We start from the raw sequence: 19,522 nt of genomic DNA, 5'->3' as shown, positions 1-19,522 counted from the left end.
CAAACTTTGAGTACTCAGGCATGGCTGGCTCCAGTCCTGGGGACAGTTGCCTCCCTGCAGCAGCAAGCACAGCACCCACTGCTCTGCTAGGGTCCACAGTGGGGGAGGCTGTGAGGGCCAAGGAGAAGGTGCAGACAGGATTGTTCTGTGTGTGGGGAGTGGACTGGCTGCCACAGCAAGTTGCCAACATCATCGGGGCAGGAGGGGCTGGCTCCAGTCTGTGTCAAGCTTTCAGGGCCCATCCTGTTCTCAGGGTTGGTGGGTTTCTTTGGGGGTCTGAGTCACTCTCACCATATCCCTGCTGGCACACAGGATGGCCCTGGGCAGGCAGGGACATGCCTGGTGCACTGAAATACCATGAGGTGAGCAAAGGTGACCCACACAGTGACCAAGCCTAACCTACCACAACAGTAGGACAGTGCAGGACTGCCATGTCAGAATTTTTATTAATAAAAAAGTTACAATAACTTACTCCCTTTATCACACAAAGGGCTCAGTATAAAGAGCTCTGGCATCCTAAGGTAACACAGGGAAGTGAGAGATGGGTACTTTTCTCTTATCCTTCAAGACAGCAGCCTTCTCCTGTCCCCAAGGGGAAGTGTGCCCAGCACAGGAACCACAGGCCAACAGGGCCTTTGCCACAGGGCCCAACCCAGGAACAACCTTCTGCCCCGGAGTGCAGCTGGTTCACAGGTAGCACAGACCAACACAGGGCACAGATGCTGATTCTACAGAGACATGGGGGACTGGAAGCAAGAGGATGTGCAAGCTCTAGTGGAGGAGGAGAGAGAAGTGTCCTCTTCTTTCCATAATACTGAGGAGTCTATGGAGCACAAAAAGTGAAGCAGCAGGACAGTGGCTGCTTACAGGCAGGGAGAGGTGGGACTGGTTGGAAGCAGCCTTGCCTGCCCAGCTGCTGCCTCATACAAGGTCTAGCCTGACAGAGGCAGAGGGCCAGCTGTAGCTACTTGTCACACTCCAGATCCTGGGCCCCCTCAGCACCCTGGTAGTGCATCTCACAGAACTCCTGAATGCGACTGCAGGCCTCCAAGATCATCTCCTCAGGTACAGTGATCACTACACGGAAGAAGTTTGGGTACTCAAAGCACTGAAATGAGAAAAGATGAAGCTGACAGATTACCTGGGATAGTGCCAGTTTTAGAGCCCTGCCTTGGCACCATGAGCTACATCAGCACGTGAATACAGTCAATGTATAACAGGAGGGCTTGGTTCTTGCTCCCTTAGACCATTTTTCCTGTTCCAAGCAAATCTCCCATCTCCATCTGTGTAGACATGATGCTGTGAGAGGGACAGGCCAGAGGACTTTGCGTGAACTGTGCAGACCAGACTGTGCAGGGAATGGGCTGAAAGGAATTAGCGAATGAGAGGCTGGAGAATATTTAAGGCCCTGTCCATATTCAATGTTGGAAGTGAATGCAAGGCACAGATGTTCTCAGCCTTCCCTATGTCTGGAGGGGTGAGGGACTGGAAATAGACTGAGGAAAGGAACATAGGTGGGAGCACTCCTCTGAGGGAGAACCTTCAGCAAGGAAGTGTGGGGGTATATGGATTTCAGAGATACAGCTCTGCCAGGCTGAGAAATACTGGGCAAGCTTGGAGTTGGGAAGATCCTGGCAGCCTGACTGAGTGCTGTTAGTGAGCCAGAAACTGCCACACACAGCACAAGGAGCTGACAGCCAGCTCCTACACACTATTACAGACCATGGACACTTGCATACACAACTCCCAGCCTGTCCTCAGAGCTCAGGGTTGCAAACCCCTACAGTTTCTCCCACCCTGCTTTGGCCTCACAGCTCCTTGGGGCTCTCAGTGTTAGGCTCACCGTGGCTGGCAAGCAGAACACAGACTGCTCCGAGATGAGTCGCTCAGTGAACTCCACATCATTTTCAAACTCCGGAAAATGCTCCATCTCTATCTCAACCTGCAGCAGAGGGATGTAACATGGCAATCAAGGGCACCAAAACTATCTACAGTGTCCTTGTTTACATACATGGCCCAATGACTTCCTAGTGGAGAGCAACTCTCTGCCCTCAATTTCTTGCTTATGATTTGGGCTGCCTGGGATGAAAGACAGAAACATATAAATGAAAACTGGGCTTCTGAAAAAGCCGTCATTAACTACCTAAAGATAGAATTTCAGTTAAATGCTGCTTCAATAAAAAAAACCACCTGATAGAAAAGACACAGTAACCAATTAAAAGTGAAAAGGAATAAATAAGACATTGAGACAGAGCTTGGTAGATAACTCAATATGCATTAATAATCCTGTCATGCAAGAAAAAAATTAATGTTTTGGTTTAAAATAAAAATTAATATAGCAAGGTCTAGAATATTATGAACAAAATAAATCCTTGTAGGATGATATAATTGGTAAAATGACATGAAAGTGGTAAAATCTTCAATACATATTTATTTTCAGCATTTGGAAAGAAGGCAGCTGTCCATCTCTCACATAAAGACAGTGCTATTCTGGCCATTTGTTTATAGAATCCCAGAATGGTTTGGATTGGAAGGAACCTTAAAGATGATTTAGTTCCAATACCTCCACTACAGGCAAGGCTGCCACCCACTAGATCAGCTTGTTCAAGGCCCCATCCAGACTGACCTTTATAACCAAAGAAGACTTGAAACATCTTATTAAAATATTCGTAAACAGGTAATTTGAGAGATAATTTGCTTACATAAGTTCCGAAAGAACTAGTAGAAAACAGAAATAAACACATGACTTAATTTTAAATAGACAGCCAGCTACTGTAGAAATACAATAAGTATGCAAGAATCTTAGAGTTGTGCCTCTACATAAAAAGCATAAGAAAAATGACCTGTGTAGCTCCTGGTAAAATTTGAAACAGGGTCAAGTGATAAGGAGTTTTCTATAGAAATGAGTGAGACAGATACTGCAGTATTGTCCAGTTCTGAGTCCACATTTTAAGAGTGAATGAAAAACTGGAAACATGAGATCTAACAAAATAAAAGGAAAAAAAATTAAAATGTGTCAAAGTGTCATAAATTTCTCAACTGAGCTTGATGAGATGAAAAAGGAAACTTCAGCACATTATAAACTTTAAAGCAAACGGGCATGGGAAAAGGCAGAAGAAAAGGCAACACCACAGGCAGAAGACAGGCATGCTAGCATGAAGAAGGCTACATCTTCTGCAGGAGGTATGATATTCTGCCTTGTTTTATAGGGGCTTCCAGTTGCCATTGGGCTTCATTTCCAGGTGAAACAGCCTTGTCTTGAAAAGTACAAATCACAGAGTGTTCTGTGCAGAAGCAAGTGGGTTAAGTGTACTGGCCTCTTCTCTGTGAGCAGTTAACAGCATATCCTGGCCTTCTAAGGTGACAAAGGGATGCATTTACAGGAAAATTTGAAAATACACAGTAACGGAGACCTGGTGGCAAGTACCAATCTGAATCATTGACTAGCTCTGGCAACCAGATGTAGGGTGAGTGTTGGTGATCCTCACTTACCATCAGGTACATAGCTCCAGCAGGCCTGACAGGCTGAAGGCCAGGGATAGCTGATAAGGCAGCATAACAAAGGTCAGCATTAGACTGAAAAGCAAAAAGGAGAAATTTCAAAACAGGAGAAATTCCAGAAAACAGCTTAGTGATTGGAAGCCAAACTCTGGACTGGGACTATGAACAGGTTTGCCAAACTGCAAATAAAGGGACAACAAATGCAAACAGTATGGGAGATCATGGCCTTGAGTACAGTAGGTGTTACTGAACTGAGCTCAGAAAGTCAGTGCCAAACTCCATCCCCTGGGTCAGCAGCTCCAGATGCAGAGATAGGCTGCCTGAACGTTATTACAGTCAGTATTTCTGCCTGTTACAATGTCTCCTGCTGAAATTTGATCTGATCTCCCTCCAAACAATCTGTGAACAGCCCTTCTTGACCTATAACAGCTTGTTTACCTTGAGGATGCTTAGGGTGTTGTGGTAGAACTCAGGTGGCGTTCGGTGCAAGATACGCTCCAGTGCTCCTTGGACAATTGTACAGGGTCCTAGGATCCTTTGACTCAGTCTTAGAAGGCCATCCCTGATCTGAGAAAACATAATATTTGCAGCTTATATGATGCTTCCCTAAAGGAAAGGAACAGCTCCAAGGCTCACTTCCTGTATTTCTGTGGCTGTTCACACCCTTCTCTTCAGTGAGCATACAAAGTACTAAAGAACATTTGTTTGACTATATGCCAGGTTTAGCAGATTATTTACAGTGCCATTCTCTGTTCCTTTGTTTCAGATTGAAATGCCAACAGAAACAACCTTTGGATCTTCCCAATCTGACTCAAACCAGGCTGGAATATAGATAATACAAGTAAAGCCAGAGCTGTTCCAAATACAACTTTGTATTTCCCTTTGGTTTGTGCCCACAATCCACACTTTCAAAGCCAAGTAAGGACAATCAATATTAGCTTTTCTGCTCACTCATTTGGTCCTCTCTTCTCCCTCTTCCTCTGCAGAGAGCCTTCTAGGTGGAAAGGTCACTGCAGTAGATGGTTGTTCTTGTAACACAGCTGAAAAATAGCCAGATAAAGTACTGGCAGCACTGTGAGGTGCTTTGTTCTTACTTTTATGAGAAACCATGTAAGAGAGCACACAGACACCACACATGGACTCCACATGCTAGATAAGCCATGCAATACTTTCAGTGCGCAGTGGAGCTCTCTGAGAAGTTAGAAGCACAGAAAAAGGAAAAGGCATACATTAATGAGCAGCAGAGAAACTGAGTTACAGTGTAGATGTGGGTAGAAGACCATGTCTGGGAGCTGATGGAATACGGAAGGTACATGAAGCAGGTAAGCACAACTGGGTGACACCCAGGCGAGAGCAAAAGAGCAGTACCCGCCTGTATCAGTTAAAGACCTGGTGATCCACATACTGAAGACTCTGCAAGTCTGTTGCCATGACAGCAACACAGGGGTTCTCACCTCATTACCAAAGATGTCTCTCCTGTCATGAATTAGGATCCAGCCCATCCGCCAGCCAGGGACTAGCCATCGCTTTGCCAAGCCACCGCAGGACAAGATTGGTACATTGGTGCTGAGAGTTGCAATGGGCTCATACTTGCAGTCAGCGAATACCTGTGACCGGAGACCGTGTTAGGGCTGTCCCTGCCTTTTACTGTGAGAACTGGGGCAAGCATGAGGCTTAACAAGAAGGGATGCAGGGAAGCAATGGGAAACCAATGGTGAAAACTCACAGCTTCAAAGTATGAACATGGTAAGCACACAGATATAAAAGCAAGCTGTTTGTGAAGAGGAAGGGAGCTGGATATGAGAGGTTCCCCTAGGACTGTGCTCCAAAGGACTGGGAGCTCCAGGCATGGCCCCAGGCCCAAGGAAGTGGAGCTGTCCTTCACCTCTAGAGATGTGGCTGTCATGGCCAAAAATTAGGTACATCAAAAAGGACAGGGAGCATTGCGAGTGCAAATGACTGCAACGGACACTCACCATGTCTCCGTAGATCTCATCAGCCAGGATGGGCACACACTGTCTTGATGCCACTGTGGAAGAGAGAGCATTCAGCCTGGTCACCTGTATCCTCCATGGGAACAGACTTGCCCTGCAGTCTGCAGGGCCTGGCAGAGTTCTGAGAGAAGCTCTGTCTCAGGGCACAGGGTCCCTATCTTCCTCCTACAGACTGTTCATTTGGTGAGCCTGACCACTGAGGATCCCTGCCCTGACTGAGCCTAGTTCTGCTCCAACTGGGTGAGGACTGCCAGTACAGCCCTCCCTGTCAGGACAAGGAAGCACAGGGCTCCTGTGAACACTCCAAGTGAAGAGCCAGAGGGGAGAAATGAGCAGTCCAAGTCACACAGAGTTCTTGAGGAAGACATATGCTCTGCATGTGTCTAGATAAGACAGCACCTCCACACTGAGCAAGCCCTCATTCCTGAGGTGGAGTCAGTCAGAAGCAAAGCCCTTGGCCATGGTGCTGTGGTGACTGAGACATGAGCAATGGGGGCAGACATTAGACTGCAACCATGTCCCAAGCCCCAGAAACACACAGGCAGGCTCACCTGCCAGGATCTCCTGGAGGTGGCTCCTGCTGAACACAGAGCCACAGGGGTTCGATGGGTTGTTCACAATTAGGCAAGCTGTTTTCTCATCCACCAAAGACTCCAAGTGCTCCAAATCAATTTCCCAAGCTTTCTCTGGCTAGTGAAGTGAAGAGAAAAGGAAGTAAAAGCTGAGGAACTGGACCTGCCACACAAGGTCAGATGTGCCAGGGCACCCAGGGTTACTCACGTTGCCTTCACCCACTTCCCAGGTGGGACAGAGTATTTCTGAGAGGAGAAATGTCAAGGCTGCCCCTTCTGGGCCTGCCACTACTTACCAAGAGATTATAGAGTTTGACCTCTATTCCCATAGACAATGCCAGAGTCTTGTAGAGGGAGAAGCCAGGCCGTGGCACCAGGATGTTCTGGCCTGGGTTGGCCAGCACTGCCAATGCAAGCTCTATGGCCTGGCTGCAGCCGCTTGTTAAGATGACATCCTGCAAAGAGCACAGAAATGTCAGTGGGAAGCACAACCACTCTGAAGTACTCTGGACACACAGGAGTGACATAACATCCAGGCTCAGCTCTGCCAGGGAGAGCTTCACAGCCAAAAAGACAGTGCCAGGGCCTGACTGGAAGCAGGGAAACTTCAGCTGGTGGAAAGCAAAACCTCCTCCTGGGGAGGGTGGAGGTGAAGGGCTCAGGGAAGGGATGAGAGCAGCAGGAGGCCACCTTGGGACAAGGTGATTTGACCAGCCTTTAGTCCTGTAACTGGGCAGAGAGGGAGAGCTGGGGCAGGGCCCCCATGCCCCACAGTCTGCAAGCAGCAGCACCCTGGCTGCACTGAAGTGGGGAGTGCCTTGGCTGGGCACCAGTACCTGGGCCTTCAGTGGTGCCTCCGGGCAGTTGTAATATGCAGCCACAGCTTCCCGGCAGGACTGGTAGCCTGCGGAAAGACAGTCAGACATGGAAAGGAGGTTTTTATAGATTCTTTCCTTCTTATTACCAGTAGTGTTTCTTTCTTCTTACCAGTAACAGGCTCACAGCTGCTGTGATCTGGGGAAAGCCCATTTGGTGGTGTCCCAGGGTGGCAGAGACTGTCCTGCCTCAGGCCAAGCATCATGCAGCCCCAAGGCTGGGCCAGGATGGCCAAGAGCAGGGACAAACCTTGGGCAGGGAGGCAAACCTCGGCCCCAGCATGTCCCAGGGACAGAACTGACAGGAGCAGAGTGGTAGGTAGGCAGGCAGTTTTCTTAGCCAGAAGGAAGCCAAGACATGGCTTTCATTGTTTAGTGATGGCACTGGGGCAGCTCTCCCTGTCACCAGATGGAGGGTCCTGTGATACAGGCATGATCTATGCTCTGTGCATGCTTTTGGCACTAATTGCAAACAAGGCTCAGGGTGTCAGTGAAGTCAGGGAGCCCAAGGAAACTCTTGGTTAAGGCAAATCAGAAAGGAGCTCGGCTGTAACCCATGGCAAGGACACACAGTCCCAAGCCCTTCTGGGTTCTTGATAACCTGTCTGCCCCAATGGCTAGGGCAGCAAAAAGCTTCTGCAGGACCTCTGGGCCTCAAACAGCCACACAGGAAAGAGCACACAGGTGTATCTGGCGGATACATATACTTGTGTGTTCATGTGACTGTTGGTGAGAACAGCTGTAGGGAGCTAATGGAAAGATGTCTGTGGGCTCCATACAGCTGCTGTGGGGTAGGAACTGGTATATGACTTCATCCAGCTCTCACTGGATGCGCGTTGTCAACTTACCAACAGATGGAGCATAACCATTGTACTGTCCTGAGTCCAAAACCTCCTTCACAGCCCGTGTGACCTCATCATTTGTGGGAAGGTTTCCAAAGACCGTCGGGTCTCCTTTTCAAAGATTGAAAAAACAGTCAAGTTCTAGCTGATCTGTGACAGGCACAGAGCTGTGTGGTTGTCTGACCTATCCCTTGGTGTTCGCACAAACTTCGTGCTTCAGAACCCTGCAATCTGTCAGCCACACAGCTGATCTAAATACCTGGAGGCTTCAGCCACAGGACTGTGCTCACCTAAGGACAAGGAGATCATGGCTTTCTTTGGGTTGGGTTCCACCTTCATGCTGTCTACAATGGCTCGGACAGGATTGAAAGTCTTCTTTGACATTTCAGAAGCTCTGACAGCCCATCTTGGCTTCCGACCCTTCACCTTCCCTGGTGATATGGTGTTCCCAGTGTTCTTGAGATGAACATCCAGCATAGGGGCATGGTCTCCATGGCCATTCACTTGGATCAGGTATGAGTCCATCCTGAGAGCTGTCAGTGCAAAGTGAATTTCCTGGGCTTAGTTAACACATGTCAAACAAGGAATATTGTTTGCATTTAGGGATGCAGCCCATAAGTAAAACTTCCAAAAGCTGTAGACACTACCTACTGCCTATGGACAAAGTAGCAGCAGCAAGTAAGGCCGTATTTGGTGCCAGGATGTAGTGAAACCCCATGCATAAGTGAGAGAGCAATACAGTGGGAAAGATTAAGGCATTTCTGTGTGTTAGCTGCACCCCTACCTAGCATGAACCTCCTGCTCTGAGGAGGAAAAAGCCCTGCTAAAGCCAGAAGCCAAGAATTAGCAGTATGTTGTAGTCACTGCTTGACTGCAGATTCAATATTCCACTGACAGAAGGACCAGGTCACCCACTTTCTCTGCCCAGCTATCAATTTGTACACCTCAACCTGCAAACACAAGGGCTGGCCCACTATGTGTGTTCATATACAGCATGTTCCTCCAGTCTACAGACAGAAATGCAGCGCTATAAATCAAATATCAGATGCCAAAAAGGTAGTTCTTCTTCAATGTTAGCAGGATGCACTAGATGTTAGCAGGATGCACTGGGCAGTGGCAGGATAGAGGTCAGACACTTACTTTTACTTCTGTCAGCAAAGAACAGCCCAGCTCAGAGAGCCTAGAGCAAAAGGCAATGTTTAGGAAATGGAGCAGGACTGGTATGGCCAAGAGGGAAATCCAGGAGGCAGCACTGCCCCAAAGAAAGGGCCTGTAGTTCAACCTGCAACTGAGTAACAAGCAAGGCACCAGCAGAGGAACAGCTGCCTCCAAGACCCAAAAATGGACACAAAAGTGACTTACACATTCCAGCATGTTATACCCAGAACACTAAATAGACCAGGCAGGAAAAGCCTAACTTACAAACTGATAATGACTCAGGGATTTCCACCTGCAGTTTAGGGATAAGGCACAGAAGAGGCAGACCTCCTGAGCCACCTTTTTTTGCTAATACTAGCACACTACCTTGTAATCCTGCCACAAACCGCGTATGCTTTCTATTCTGTCCTATTTCTCTGCTCCACTGAAAAGCAATTCAGTAAACAGTGGCCCTTTCCTGTTAGCCCTTTCCTGCATAGCTCCACACTTGCAGATACAGCACAGCTTCCTCTTCCTTGATGCAGAGAGTGAGCCAGAAGGGCTGTAGTGTTGCCTGGTTCAGGCAAGATTTGCTATCTGAACAAATTTCTCAGTGTTTCAGTGAAGTTTGCACCTAGAGATGCCCCATGCTGCTACAGTAACTCTACTAGCAGTGCATTATTAGGCCATTTATAGCAACCCAGGCTGATCTAACAGGGTCACAAAGCAAGACTTCAGCTTTTGTGCTAAAACCTTCTGTCTTTCCTTTCCACCAGAAGAAAGTCAGCTGAAGAAATATACAGCAGGGCTGCAGAAAAATCTGAGCCTAGAAATGAGCCACGTATCTCAATTCAACAGCTGGGCTGTATCCCAAATATGCAGTCTGTCCTAGCAGAGCTCTTACACCACCCGCACCACATGGTTCTTCTGAAAAGGGGAGCTGTAGACACAGGCACAATAGATACCTTCAATGTAGGCAGCCAGGGAAGAATTCCCCACTATCCACCTGAAAGAAGCAAGGCACCAGAGCACAGCACTTTACCTTCTACAGCACAGACAGGGAGACACCAACAAGCCTGGAGGTCCAGTCCCTAGTTTTCATCCAGGACAAATCCCCTTGAGAGGAAAGTCCCATGAATTTTTGCCCATGAAATAATCGCCAAAACTGGGCGTTGAGACTGAATCATTTAGCCATTGGCTCACAGAGAGGGCTGCTCTCCCCACCCAAAAATGACCTCTCCTCCCCTTTGCAACTGTAGTCACTTCAAACACCTGGAACATGGCTCTGCATTAACTCTTTCAGTGGGCAGCTTAAGGACACAACTTGGCTTCCTGGCGTGCCTGGGCTACCATCCTTTGCCACCACTTTCCTCAGTCTGCAAACACTGCTGGAGGCAAATCTGAAGAGTCCAGGTATTCCAGTATTAGCACCTTGTAATTCACTGAGAGTGGATTGATGGACCATAAAGCTTGAGGAAGCCATCAGTCTGTCCTGAACTAAGAGTTTCTGGGATCCCAATGTACCAGCTGACAAACACCAGTTTGTGGCTTCATTACAACTGGGACTCATCTTCCTCAATAAACTACAGGGAGAAAAGCACTTCTCTAGCCAGTGTTTTGGAGGCACCAGGACCTGAAGGATTAAAGTAAGCTCAAGTGGTCATTGGTTTGGAGGGATTTTTTTTTGCCTTTCCCTTTTTTTGTTGTTGTTGTTCTTGTTGTTGTTGTAAGACCCAAGTAAACTCATAATTCTGGCAGCCATCAGAAATTATACAATTCTTATAATTCTTCCCCCTTTGATGGGACTACAAACCACAAATGATACCATTCCCAGAAGGCCCTTTTTTGCTAAGTGACATGAACCTATGGCTTCCTGCCTCTTAATTTTTGCGTGACTAGGATAAATGAGAGACATCTGCACTCTTCCTGCCTTCTAAGGGCTGCTCCAAATGTTCCCTTATTGCCATGGCAGCAAATGGCCAGGGACTGAAGAGTTGCTCAGGAACAAGAGGGACTTGCCAACCTTCAAGCAAACAGACTGCTGATGCCTTCACTGCAGAGGCCAGTGGTCACTGTGAATTTTACCTGTTTATACCTGCACCCGAGGAGGTATAAAGGGCTTTGCATTCAACCCATGCTCACTACACAACCATCAGTAAAGCTGCACCTCCCCAGGTGACATGAGTGGCCCCTTCCCTCAGTGCTGTGGTTGGGCTGACACTGCTAGGGAGCCATGACCTGCTGTGGACCCCGTGTTGCAATGGGCACTTCTGAAGCCACAATGGGGGCCAAGGATTCAGGGCTGGAGGCAGGTTGGAAAGCAGTGGAGTGCAGACAGCAGGTCTAGCCAGGATCTTTAGCCCCAGACTGGAGGGCAGACTTCTCACTGCAACTAGCCCCAAGGCCTTTGGACAAGGAATAGCACCTTTCAATAGCACCCTTTCACAGAGCAACATCTTGTATTGAAGCTGTTTAGACTGTCTTCTGCTGAGGGCTGCACAATTTCTCTCTTCTTTTGACTGAAACCTGACATGAGTAACCTTTGGAAGTTTATGGAGGCCCTGTCCAAGCACCTATGGGTTATTTTCTCACTTCCCCCAGCTGGCCCCATCTCTTACCATGCTGCAGCCCTGGCAGGGTTAAACATAACATTGGGAGGCCTCAAGGACGATGCTGTGTGTTCTGCCTAGCAACAATCCCCAAACTGACGCAACTGGAGCTCTACCCGTCATACTGCACACAGCAGTGGGGTTCAGGGGAGGCCACAGTGGAAGTCTGTTGCCAAGGTGGGGAAAAATGCGGCTCTGGAGAAGACATAGGAGGCTCAGTTACATAAGGCTGAGAACCTGGTGAAAAGCAGGGTGAGGACAGAAGTGTACAACAGCATCATTGGGTTTCTCCTGCTATAACAATGGCCTTCTCCTCTCACTGCATGACTCCAGTCCTCCTCCAGATGCTTTCACATGGGATTTGCAGCCCCTATCCTCTCACCCTTTGCTGTTCAGGGGCTCACAGGACAAAAGCATGAACACACAACTCAGTAATTAGTATTCCAAAAATATGGCCAAGCCATCTTTCTATGGTGCGGTGAAAGAGGCAGCCATACCCTGCGGGATGCATTTCTGCCAGCAAGGCTGCCATCTCTCTGGACTGCCAGGCCCTATCCTCCCCACAAACACCCCACCCTACTGACTTGCCACCCTCTGTAGTTTACTCCTCTGTCCCAGCAGGTCAACCTCACAGGTATCTTGTGCATACCTCTTCAGGTCCCTCTTTCTTGTGTAGCTTGAACAATTGATTTTTATCCCTTCCCATTGGAAGGAGAAACTAGTGATAACTTCAGCTTTTTTTATTGTACTGCCTTTCTCTGGTACCAGGGCTTCCAGAGTCCCATTTGTGTGAGCAGAGGTGAAGCCAGTAAGACTAAGCAATTCAGCTTCCAGACTGAGCTGCAGACAAAAAGAGGGACTGACAAACAGTTGTTTGAGGAGAGCACAGGCTCAAGCATTGCTGCACTGACAAACCTGTCTCTGTCAGACTGCAGGTAGGTCATACACAAGGGTAGTTTTGCCAATTCAGCATGCACTGAGAGGTGCAGGGAAAGGCACCCAACTAGTACTCTGCATAAAAATCCACCAGGGTCGGTAACAAATCACTTCACTTGCTACCTCCTTATATTTTGCTTTTATTTCCAGCAATTTATGTCTACTCCTTTCACACATTGGTACAGCACCAGCCAATTCAGGTTTTGTGTGTATCCTAACCTCTGTTTGGTCTCTGCATTCACACTTGAATCAGCTTTTAATAACCAATTATATGACCTTTCCTTTCTCCTTTTTTTTTTTTTTTTTAAATCAATTTATTGTTAAAGTCTCAGATGAGCAAATAGCAATAAAGCCTCCATGTCTCTCACGAATGTTGTGTCTGTTCATTGATTTGACAGCGTCATTGTAACACTGCAGCAGGTTTTCTGGACACAAGGCACAAACCTGACAGGTCATACAGGCACCCTGAAAATGCATATATTCAGAGTTAAAGCTGTCTGATAATGTAGGCAGGGCTGCTGTGCCAAACCTGCATGTATCTGCATGAGCCTCTGATCAAGTGATAGTGATGCTTGTGCTTCCAGTAATCTTAATTGCTGAAATGGAGCATGAGCACCTGTTACCTCTTTGCACAATCAGAGCAGAAAAATCAGCTCCAAAATAGCCCAGCCACACTCTCCAAAGCTGTGCAAACACCATGTTTAAGAGCCAGAAAGATGGCACAATCCACAAAGAGTGGCTCAAAGCCAGTAACAGGGTAATTCAAAAATTTACAGTAGCTACAGTTTATCTATCTACCCATATTAGGATCAATTTTGATTTGATCTCAGAAATAAAACTCTGAAATACACTGAAATTGCACAGTCTAGCTAGGGATGCCTATTCTGGAAAAGCACCCTGTGTACTGCAAGTGGTTTGCAGGATGCTCTTGCCATCTGTGTGAGCTGGGCTTTGGAAAGCAGAGCATTAGCATCTAGGGACTGTCTGGTCTCTGCATTTCTTTTGGAAGGGGAACAAGGTGGTTCTCACAGTACATAAATCGAGGGCATTACAGGAGGGAAATTGTCCTCCTAGAACTCTCCTCTGCAAGCCCTGGGCAGATTGAAAACAGCTGCATTAACACACCTCAATAAGCACCATCTCCTACTATTTGCCATTTCCCTCCATCAGGAAAACTAGACAATGTAAATGCCATGATTATGGCATCTTGTTTGCCTCCCACAACACCAGCACTTGAAAATGCACCGCAGCAGCCTGACAGCAGCTGTGCTGGGCACAGCAGACTGCACTCCCCACTGTGGTGCTGGGAGGGGGCAGAGTCCACCAGGTACAGAACCTTTTCTTGCTCAGCCTGGGCACTGAGTCCATAGGCAGCACATTGAGAGATACAGCATGCACTCCAGGTTTGTGGGGAGTTGGAAGCACCAGTGAGCTACAGGCCCAAAAGCCATGACAAAAGACTTGCAACTCCTGTTACAGATGCTGAGAGAAATGTTCCACCAAGTGTGAGTGTTACTGGTTTCTGAGTACAGGCATAGTGAAAGAAAACATCTTGTCCAGACTTGTGTCTGTTTACATCCAGGTAAATATTATCCAGGTAAGTGCATATCCTGTGTTTGACTTATGACTTCAGAGACTTGAGCTGTTGCATGATATGTCATAGCAGCTGTCCTCCAATGGCCTTGGAGCCACTGGAACAGTGACCAGCTAATGGGGGTGGTGTGGAAAGGGGTGCAGTGGCTTTGTGGGGTGAGATGACACTGTGAGCGTATAGTGGGTGGCGTGGGCAGCACCAGCACTTCCTTCTCACAAGAACACAGACAGGCTGGCTTTCTCATGACTGAATTAAAGCCCCAGTGATGGAAACCTACCATCTGTTGACCAATCCACTCCTGCAATAACTGTTCATATCCTTATAAAATGGTGGAGCTGGAGTGTGTGTGAGAAACACTGAGGGTGCCTAAAAGAAATCCCTTTTGCTTCAAGCTAAGCTCTCTGTTTCCTGACTATGCCAAAAGCAAGCAGAGTGAACAAAACATTTCCCTGCTCTTGACAAGAGTTTTTTACAAGTTTGCAAGTTGTCTAGACACCTGTCTATTAACAAGCTTGCAAGCTGTTAAAAGATGCTTGTTATTTCAAATGAGATGTCTGTGATCAATCTTTTTCTCATAGGTTGTATTTCTAGACATTTCTTTTGCTTTCTTCTGAATCCCCTCCAGTTGATCCACTTGCCTCTGGAAATACAGTGTGCAAGACTGAGGCCAAGCCAGTGCTGAAGTGGGGGCAGAAGAATTTCTTCACCTGTCCTATGTGACATTCCTGTTCATACACCCTAGAAATGTTAGTTTTTTCGCAACAGGATGACATTGTGGACTTGAGTTCAGTTTGTCATTCACAGTAACCTCCAGTTCTTTTCTACAGTACTGCTCTATCGTCATCATGCTGCACTCATTGTCCCTGTGATTATTTATTTATGTGGGATGGTCAATAAATCTGGTTGTGGTGTTCAGCAGTGATTGTGCTGCAGCTCCCAGCTGCTTAAAACTGGAGACATATGAGGCAGCTCATGACTTGCTTCTACCACTTTACCCTCCAAGTTCCCAGGGAGGGCATTGAACCAGGTCAGAGCTCTTGGTCCATGGCAAGCCAAACCAGATCCTTCCCTCCCTAAGCACAGCAATGATATCAGAAGTAGCTAGACACAAAGAAGCCAAAAATAATAATAGAAATAAATAATTACAAAGAGAAGTCAAAACAGTAGATTAATATTGGTATCAACTTCCTATTGCTCTGCTCTGCTGACTGGTATTTGTTGCAGTGAGAACAGGAACCCAGAAGATGATGCTGACCAAGTTCAGCTACAGTACTTTGAGCAGGAGTGAAGTGACACAAAGCATGTTTTTAGGATTTCTCATTATAGCAACAGAAATGAAATAAGACTCCTAGAGTATCTTGAAGTTTGTACCTCACTTTTTAGCAGCAAACACTCTAGTAAAACACTGAACACATCTCCAACAGAGCAATACTTCCTGTCTCTGTCTTTGAACAAGTAAAACACACAAATCCAAATAAAGCTTTATCTCAGTTTGTTGGATGACCAGCAGCAACACTGTGCATAAGAAACACTTATTTCATCCCTTCTTGTGACTCATGTTTAGTTAACTTAGTTCTTCATGTCCCTTTAATGTCAGTTAAAAGCTCTACTAAGAAAAATGGCACTGTGCATGACCCTAAAAGTTCACAAAGGGCTCCTAAAACGTTTAAACCTATCCAGTAAGGAGGCCTGCTTTCTGGCACATCAACATGAGTGATGCAACATATGCTGATGAACAGGTGTGTGCAACAGCCACACTGCTGAGCACCTGCACTATCTCCAGACTCCTTGTCCTAAGCTCCCTATGGATTCTCCATTTTCTAACTTAGCACACAATTTCTGTTCCCTCTATCTGAACTGGGCATTGAAGCAATGGTTCTCTTGTTTTCCTTCTCTCTTACCTCAACCAAAGTAAATTTTAAGATGCATTTTCAGATCTCTGGTCCTTTGTGGAATCAGGTGAAATGTTGAGAAGAGTGTTTTCCCACAGTGCTGAGGTGCAGTTTTTAGGCTTTTCACCATGTAAGTCTATAGGGTTATTGCTGTTGCTCCTGTAGAGACAGAAGGGTGAAACAGTCTTACTGTTGCCACAAGTCTTGCAGCTGGAGGAAATGTATTTCTGCATCTTAGAGACAAATTTAAAATGTGTGCCTCTAAGGGCACATATTCAGGTACTATGTCTGAGACCTTACAGTGTAACTGCTTTCCCAAAAATGTGTTTTCCTAAATGCAATGGAAGTATTTCTTTGCAATTATTTTGCTGTAAAAGCAAAGAGCTTTTACAGGCACTGTTTGGTCAAACTCTTGAATAAAAGAATTTGCTCTGAATGTGGAGTTTTCTGTATTTCCATATTGTACTGCTGTTTACTTTTTTCCCTTTCCTGAATCAGCTCTGCCCTTACCAGCTCTGAGAAATTCTGACACTTGTTCATGGGTGAGATCCTGGACACTTGCCTTCACTCCAGCCACCACCAATAACCACAGGAGTAATTCATCACCCCCTCTGCTGGCAGGTGATGGCTGCTGTACTAAGGCGTCTGCCTGGATGGGAGGACAGACTGGCAGCAGGACATTACTGTCAGTAGAAAGGTCCCATCATATAGTCTGACGTGGCCTCCAGCAAGAAGACACAAAAGGGGTCTATTTAGTTCTGTATGGCTAAATATAAGGTAACATACCTAAAGAAAATTACCTGAACATGGTCTGTCAACGGCTGAAGTGGAACCTGACAGCTGCACTGAGCTGCACTGCAGGACAGATCCCAAGGTGTTAGTGACTGTATCTGGAGACACAGGCTCTGTGCTGGGGCAGCTGGAGAAGCAACAAAATGCTGTGTATTGCCAGGACAAGACAGAGACAGTTGTTTTGCTGATGTAACCTGCTGGTGCACTTGTGTCTTGAGTGTGCAGTCACCGCATCACAGGATGGGGAGTTAGGGCAGGCCCAGAGAGGCTGGGAGTGGAGTTGCATAAGGGAACAGAAAGGCACAGATGAAGTTTGCAGAGGAACGAGGTGGCAGAAAAGCTGAATAAGAACACTCACCAAAACTCACAGCACAGGAAAATGTAGAACTTGTGCAATTGTGAAAATTTAATTAGTTAAATTCAGTCAGTTTCCAATGGGTTCTAACGAGTATGTTCTGTGGCAGGTGAAAAACCTCGAGGCGTTATCGCTACAAGGGGCTGCGGGGACAGTGTCCGTGGAAGCGAAGGGGAGTGGGCACACACGCCAACAGCCGGTGAATCGTGCGGAATTGCCGGAAGAGCGCGCACCTGCGCCGGGCAGCTGAGCACCTTCAGACGGGGCAGGGCCTGGCCCGGTCGGAGCTTCCACCACTTTAGAGAGGAGCCGGCGGGGCGGAGGCGAGCGGACAAGACGGAGTTCACCGCGCCGGCAGTATCCCGGCCCGGCCCGGCCCGGCCCCCCGTCCCCAACGCCGGCGGAGCGGGGTCGCGCCGGGCCATGGCGGAGCGGGGCAGCCCCCGTGCCGCGCCGGGGGGACGCGCCGGGGCGGGCCGGCGGTGAGGGCAGCGGGCGGTGAGGGCAGCGGGCGGGCGGCCGCGAGGGGTCCGGGTCCCCGTCAGGGCTGAGCGGACCGGGCTGGTGGGAGCGAGGGGCCCGGACGGGTCACTGCCATCCCTATCATCTCTCCTTAGCGTCGTACCCGCGCCGGAGGTAGAGGGGCCGTGGGGAAGCCGCGCCGTGCCAGGGTCGCTGGAGCGCCGCCGCCGCTGCCTGTACCTGCACACGGGCCGGGGTGAGCGCGGCCGGCGGGAGCCGCTCCCTCCGTCGCGCGGAGCGCAGCGTCCGGCCCGGCTCCCACCCGGGCGCTCCTCTGTGGCTGCAGACTCACCTCGGCCTCCCCTCCAGCCTGGTGCCAGATGGTGGAGGTCCTGCTCGCCGCCCTGATCCTGGTCTGCAGCTCCGTGTCCTGTGGCTCGGCGGGAGGATACACCGGCCTCCCCGCCCTGGGGGGCATCTACTACTACCAGTACGGCGGGGCCTACAGCGGCTTCAGCGGGGCGGATGGGGAGCGAGCCCAGCAGCTTGACCAACGTTTCTACTTACTGAAGCTGCCCATTGCAAGGGCAGCGATGGTCGTGGGAGGGTGTCTCCTGGTCTTCCCTTGTGTTCTAATTTTGGTTAGTGTTCTGCAGGTCCCGTGGCACTTCCCAGCATGGCTGCTAATTGAATGCACCTTGTACATAGTGATTGCAGTTGGCATAGTGCCTGGTCTGTACTATTTCCTCCATTCTCTGCTGAGTGTTTATAATTCGTCCGTGTGCAAAGAGAGAGAGCAGCTTTATCAAAGCAAAGGCTATCAGGGCTTCTGGTGCAGCCTGCATGGGGCAGAGATTGCTGTTGGCCTATTGGGCTGCATGGCTGCCATGGCATACCTGCTCAGTGCAGGCATAGCTGTCAGAGATTACAGGACAGTTCATGGACAGAAACAGAAGCCACTGCAATTATAATAACTTTCAAATGATTCCTCCACTCCAGTAATGATCTTGATTTTTGCCAGTCTCCTTACTCCTTTCTTCTTTCCTTTCTTCGGGACAGTACAGCCTTAATGCTACAGAACACTCACCAGGCTGGCATAGCTCTAACTATGGTAGAGTCAGGCTATTCCTAACTTGAATTTGCATTATTGAGTTATTAGTGTCTCAAAGCTGATGCAGTGGATTGTCTCTGCTTCACAGGCAGCCCTTCCACTCTCAGGTGTCCCCTTCTCTGGTGAGACCTTGATACAAGTAGTGCCACTAAATGCATCTGTCAATGCATGTAGTAGTAATACATGCTTTCAGCTTTTTGTAGCTGAAACTGTCTTTACAAAAGGCATGTGACTTCACTGAGAAAAAGCTCTTAAAAACAAGTGACTGAGGCCCATGGTTGTGACAGCTAAATATTGTTTCCTTGTAGGTCTCTTGGAATCAACAAACAAGAGTGAACATGACATTTATAAGGCCATGAAAAAATCCTGAAAAAAACTCTCAAACTCAGTCTAACTTGTGATACAATGCCTTTTCAAACTCCTGGAGAGGGTGCATTTATGTATTAAATGGTCTTTTTATATAACTTCTATACAAGAGTTTTGCTTAAAAAGATGCCCTGGGTTGGGATAATCAGACAAAAGTTTTATGAGATCAAATGGGTGATTGAATATAGGAGTATATTGTTTTTGAAATACATTTTCAATGTACAAGTTGGAGAAATGAGATGGTGCTTTTTTTTTTTTTTTAAACATTTATAGGAAATTTAACTGGGAAAAGTAGCACTAGAATCACCAGCTGATGTCTCAAAATGAAATGCCACTTCAGAGCATTGTCCACTGTGTGCATTGCTCATATGAGGATGGAACCACCACAGTCTCACAGAAGAGTTCTGCCCATATTAAAAGAACTAAACATAACAGAAACATGCTTTGCCTTGGATATAGCTCTTCTTTCACTGGCACAAGTGAC

At 47.8% G+C, this 19,522-nt stretch overlaps 2 protein-coding genes across 6 annotated transcripts; one reads left to right on the top strand and one right to left on the bottom strand.

Moving 5' to 3' along the window:
- Window positions 1–427: 427 nt before the first annotated feature.
- On the bottom strand, window positions 428–17,474 carry TAT (tyrosine aminotransferase). 5 transcript variants are annotated; one of them, XM_085589281.1, is made up of 13 exons: window positions 16,753–17,474; window positions 15,962–16,111; window positions 8,075–8,317; window positions 7,791–7,895; window positions 6,904–6,971; window positions 6,364–6,522; window positions 6,047–6,185; window positions 5,478–5,530; window positions 4,956–5,108; window positions 3,940–4,068; window positions 3,493–3,576; window positions 1,844–1,942; window positions 428–1,108 (listed from the first exon to the last, which is right to left on the bottom strand). In XM_085589281.1, exons 3-13 carry the CDS (start codon window positions 8,307–8,309, stop codon window positions 965–967), a joined length of 1,368 nt encoding a protein of 455 aa, XP_085445407.1. In that variant the 5' UTR covers window positions 8,310–8,317; window positions 15,962–16,111; window positions 16,753–17,474; the 3' UTR covers window positions 428–964. The 5 variants fall into 5 exon arrangements, with proteins under 5 accessions (XP_085445407.1, XP_021382557.1, XP_021382558.1 ...); XM_021526882.3 differs by lacking the exons at window positions 15,962–16,111; window positions 16,753–17,474 and adding an exon at window positions 9,964–10,122; XM_021526883.3 differs by lacking the exons at window positions 15,962–16,111; window positions 16,753–17,474 and adding an exon at window positions 9,887–10,024.
- On the top strand, window positions 13,916–19,476 carry MARVELD3 (MARVEL domain containing 3). Its single transcript, XM_085589153.1, has 5 exons — window positions 13,916–13,971; window positions 17,324–17,581; window positions 17,717–17,817; window positions 17,931–18,202; window positions 18,981–19,476. Exons 1-5 carry the CDS (start codon window positions 13,916–13,918, stop codon window positions 19,029–19,031), a joined length of 738 nt encoding a protein of 245 aa, XP_085445279.1. The 3' UTR covers window positions 19,032–19,476.
- Window positions 19,477–19,522: the final 46 nt, after the last annotated feature.

This window comes from Lonchura striata, chromosome 11, assembly GCF_050655825.1.
Source record: "Lonchura striata isolate lonStrDom1 chromosome 11, ASM5065582v1, whole genome shotgun sequence".
Lineage (NCBI taxonomy): Eukaryota > Metazoa > Chordata > Aves > Passeriformes > Estrildidae > Lonchura > Lonchura striata.
The sequence above is the reverse complement of the archived record's forward strand: the minus strand, read 5'-3'. Positions and strand labels throughout refer to the sequence as shown.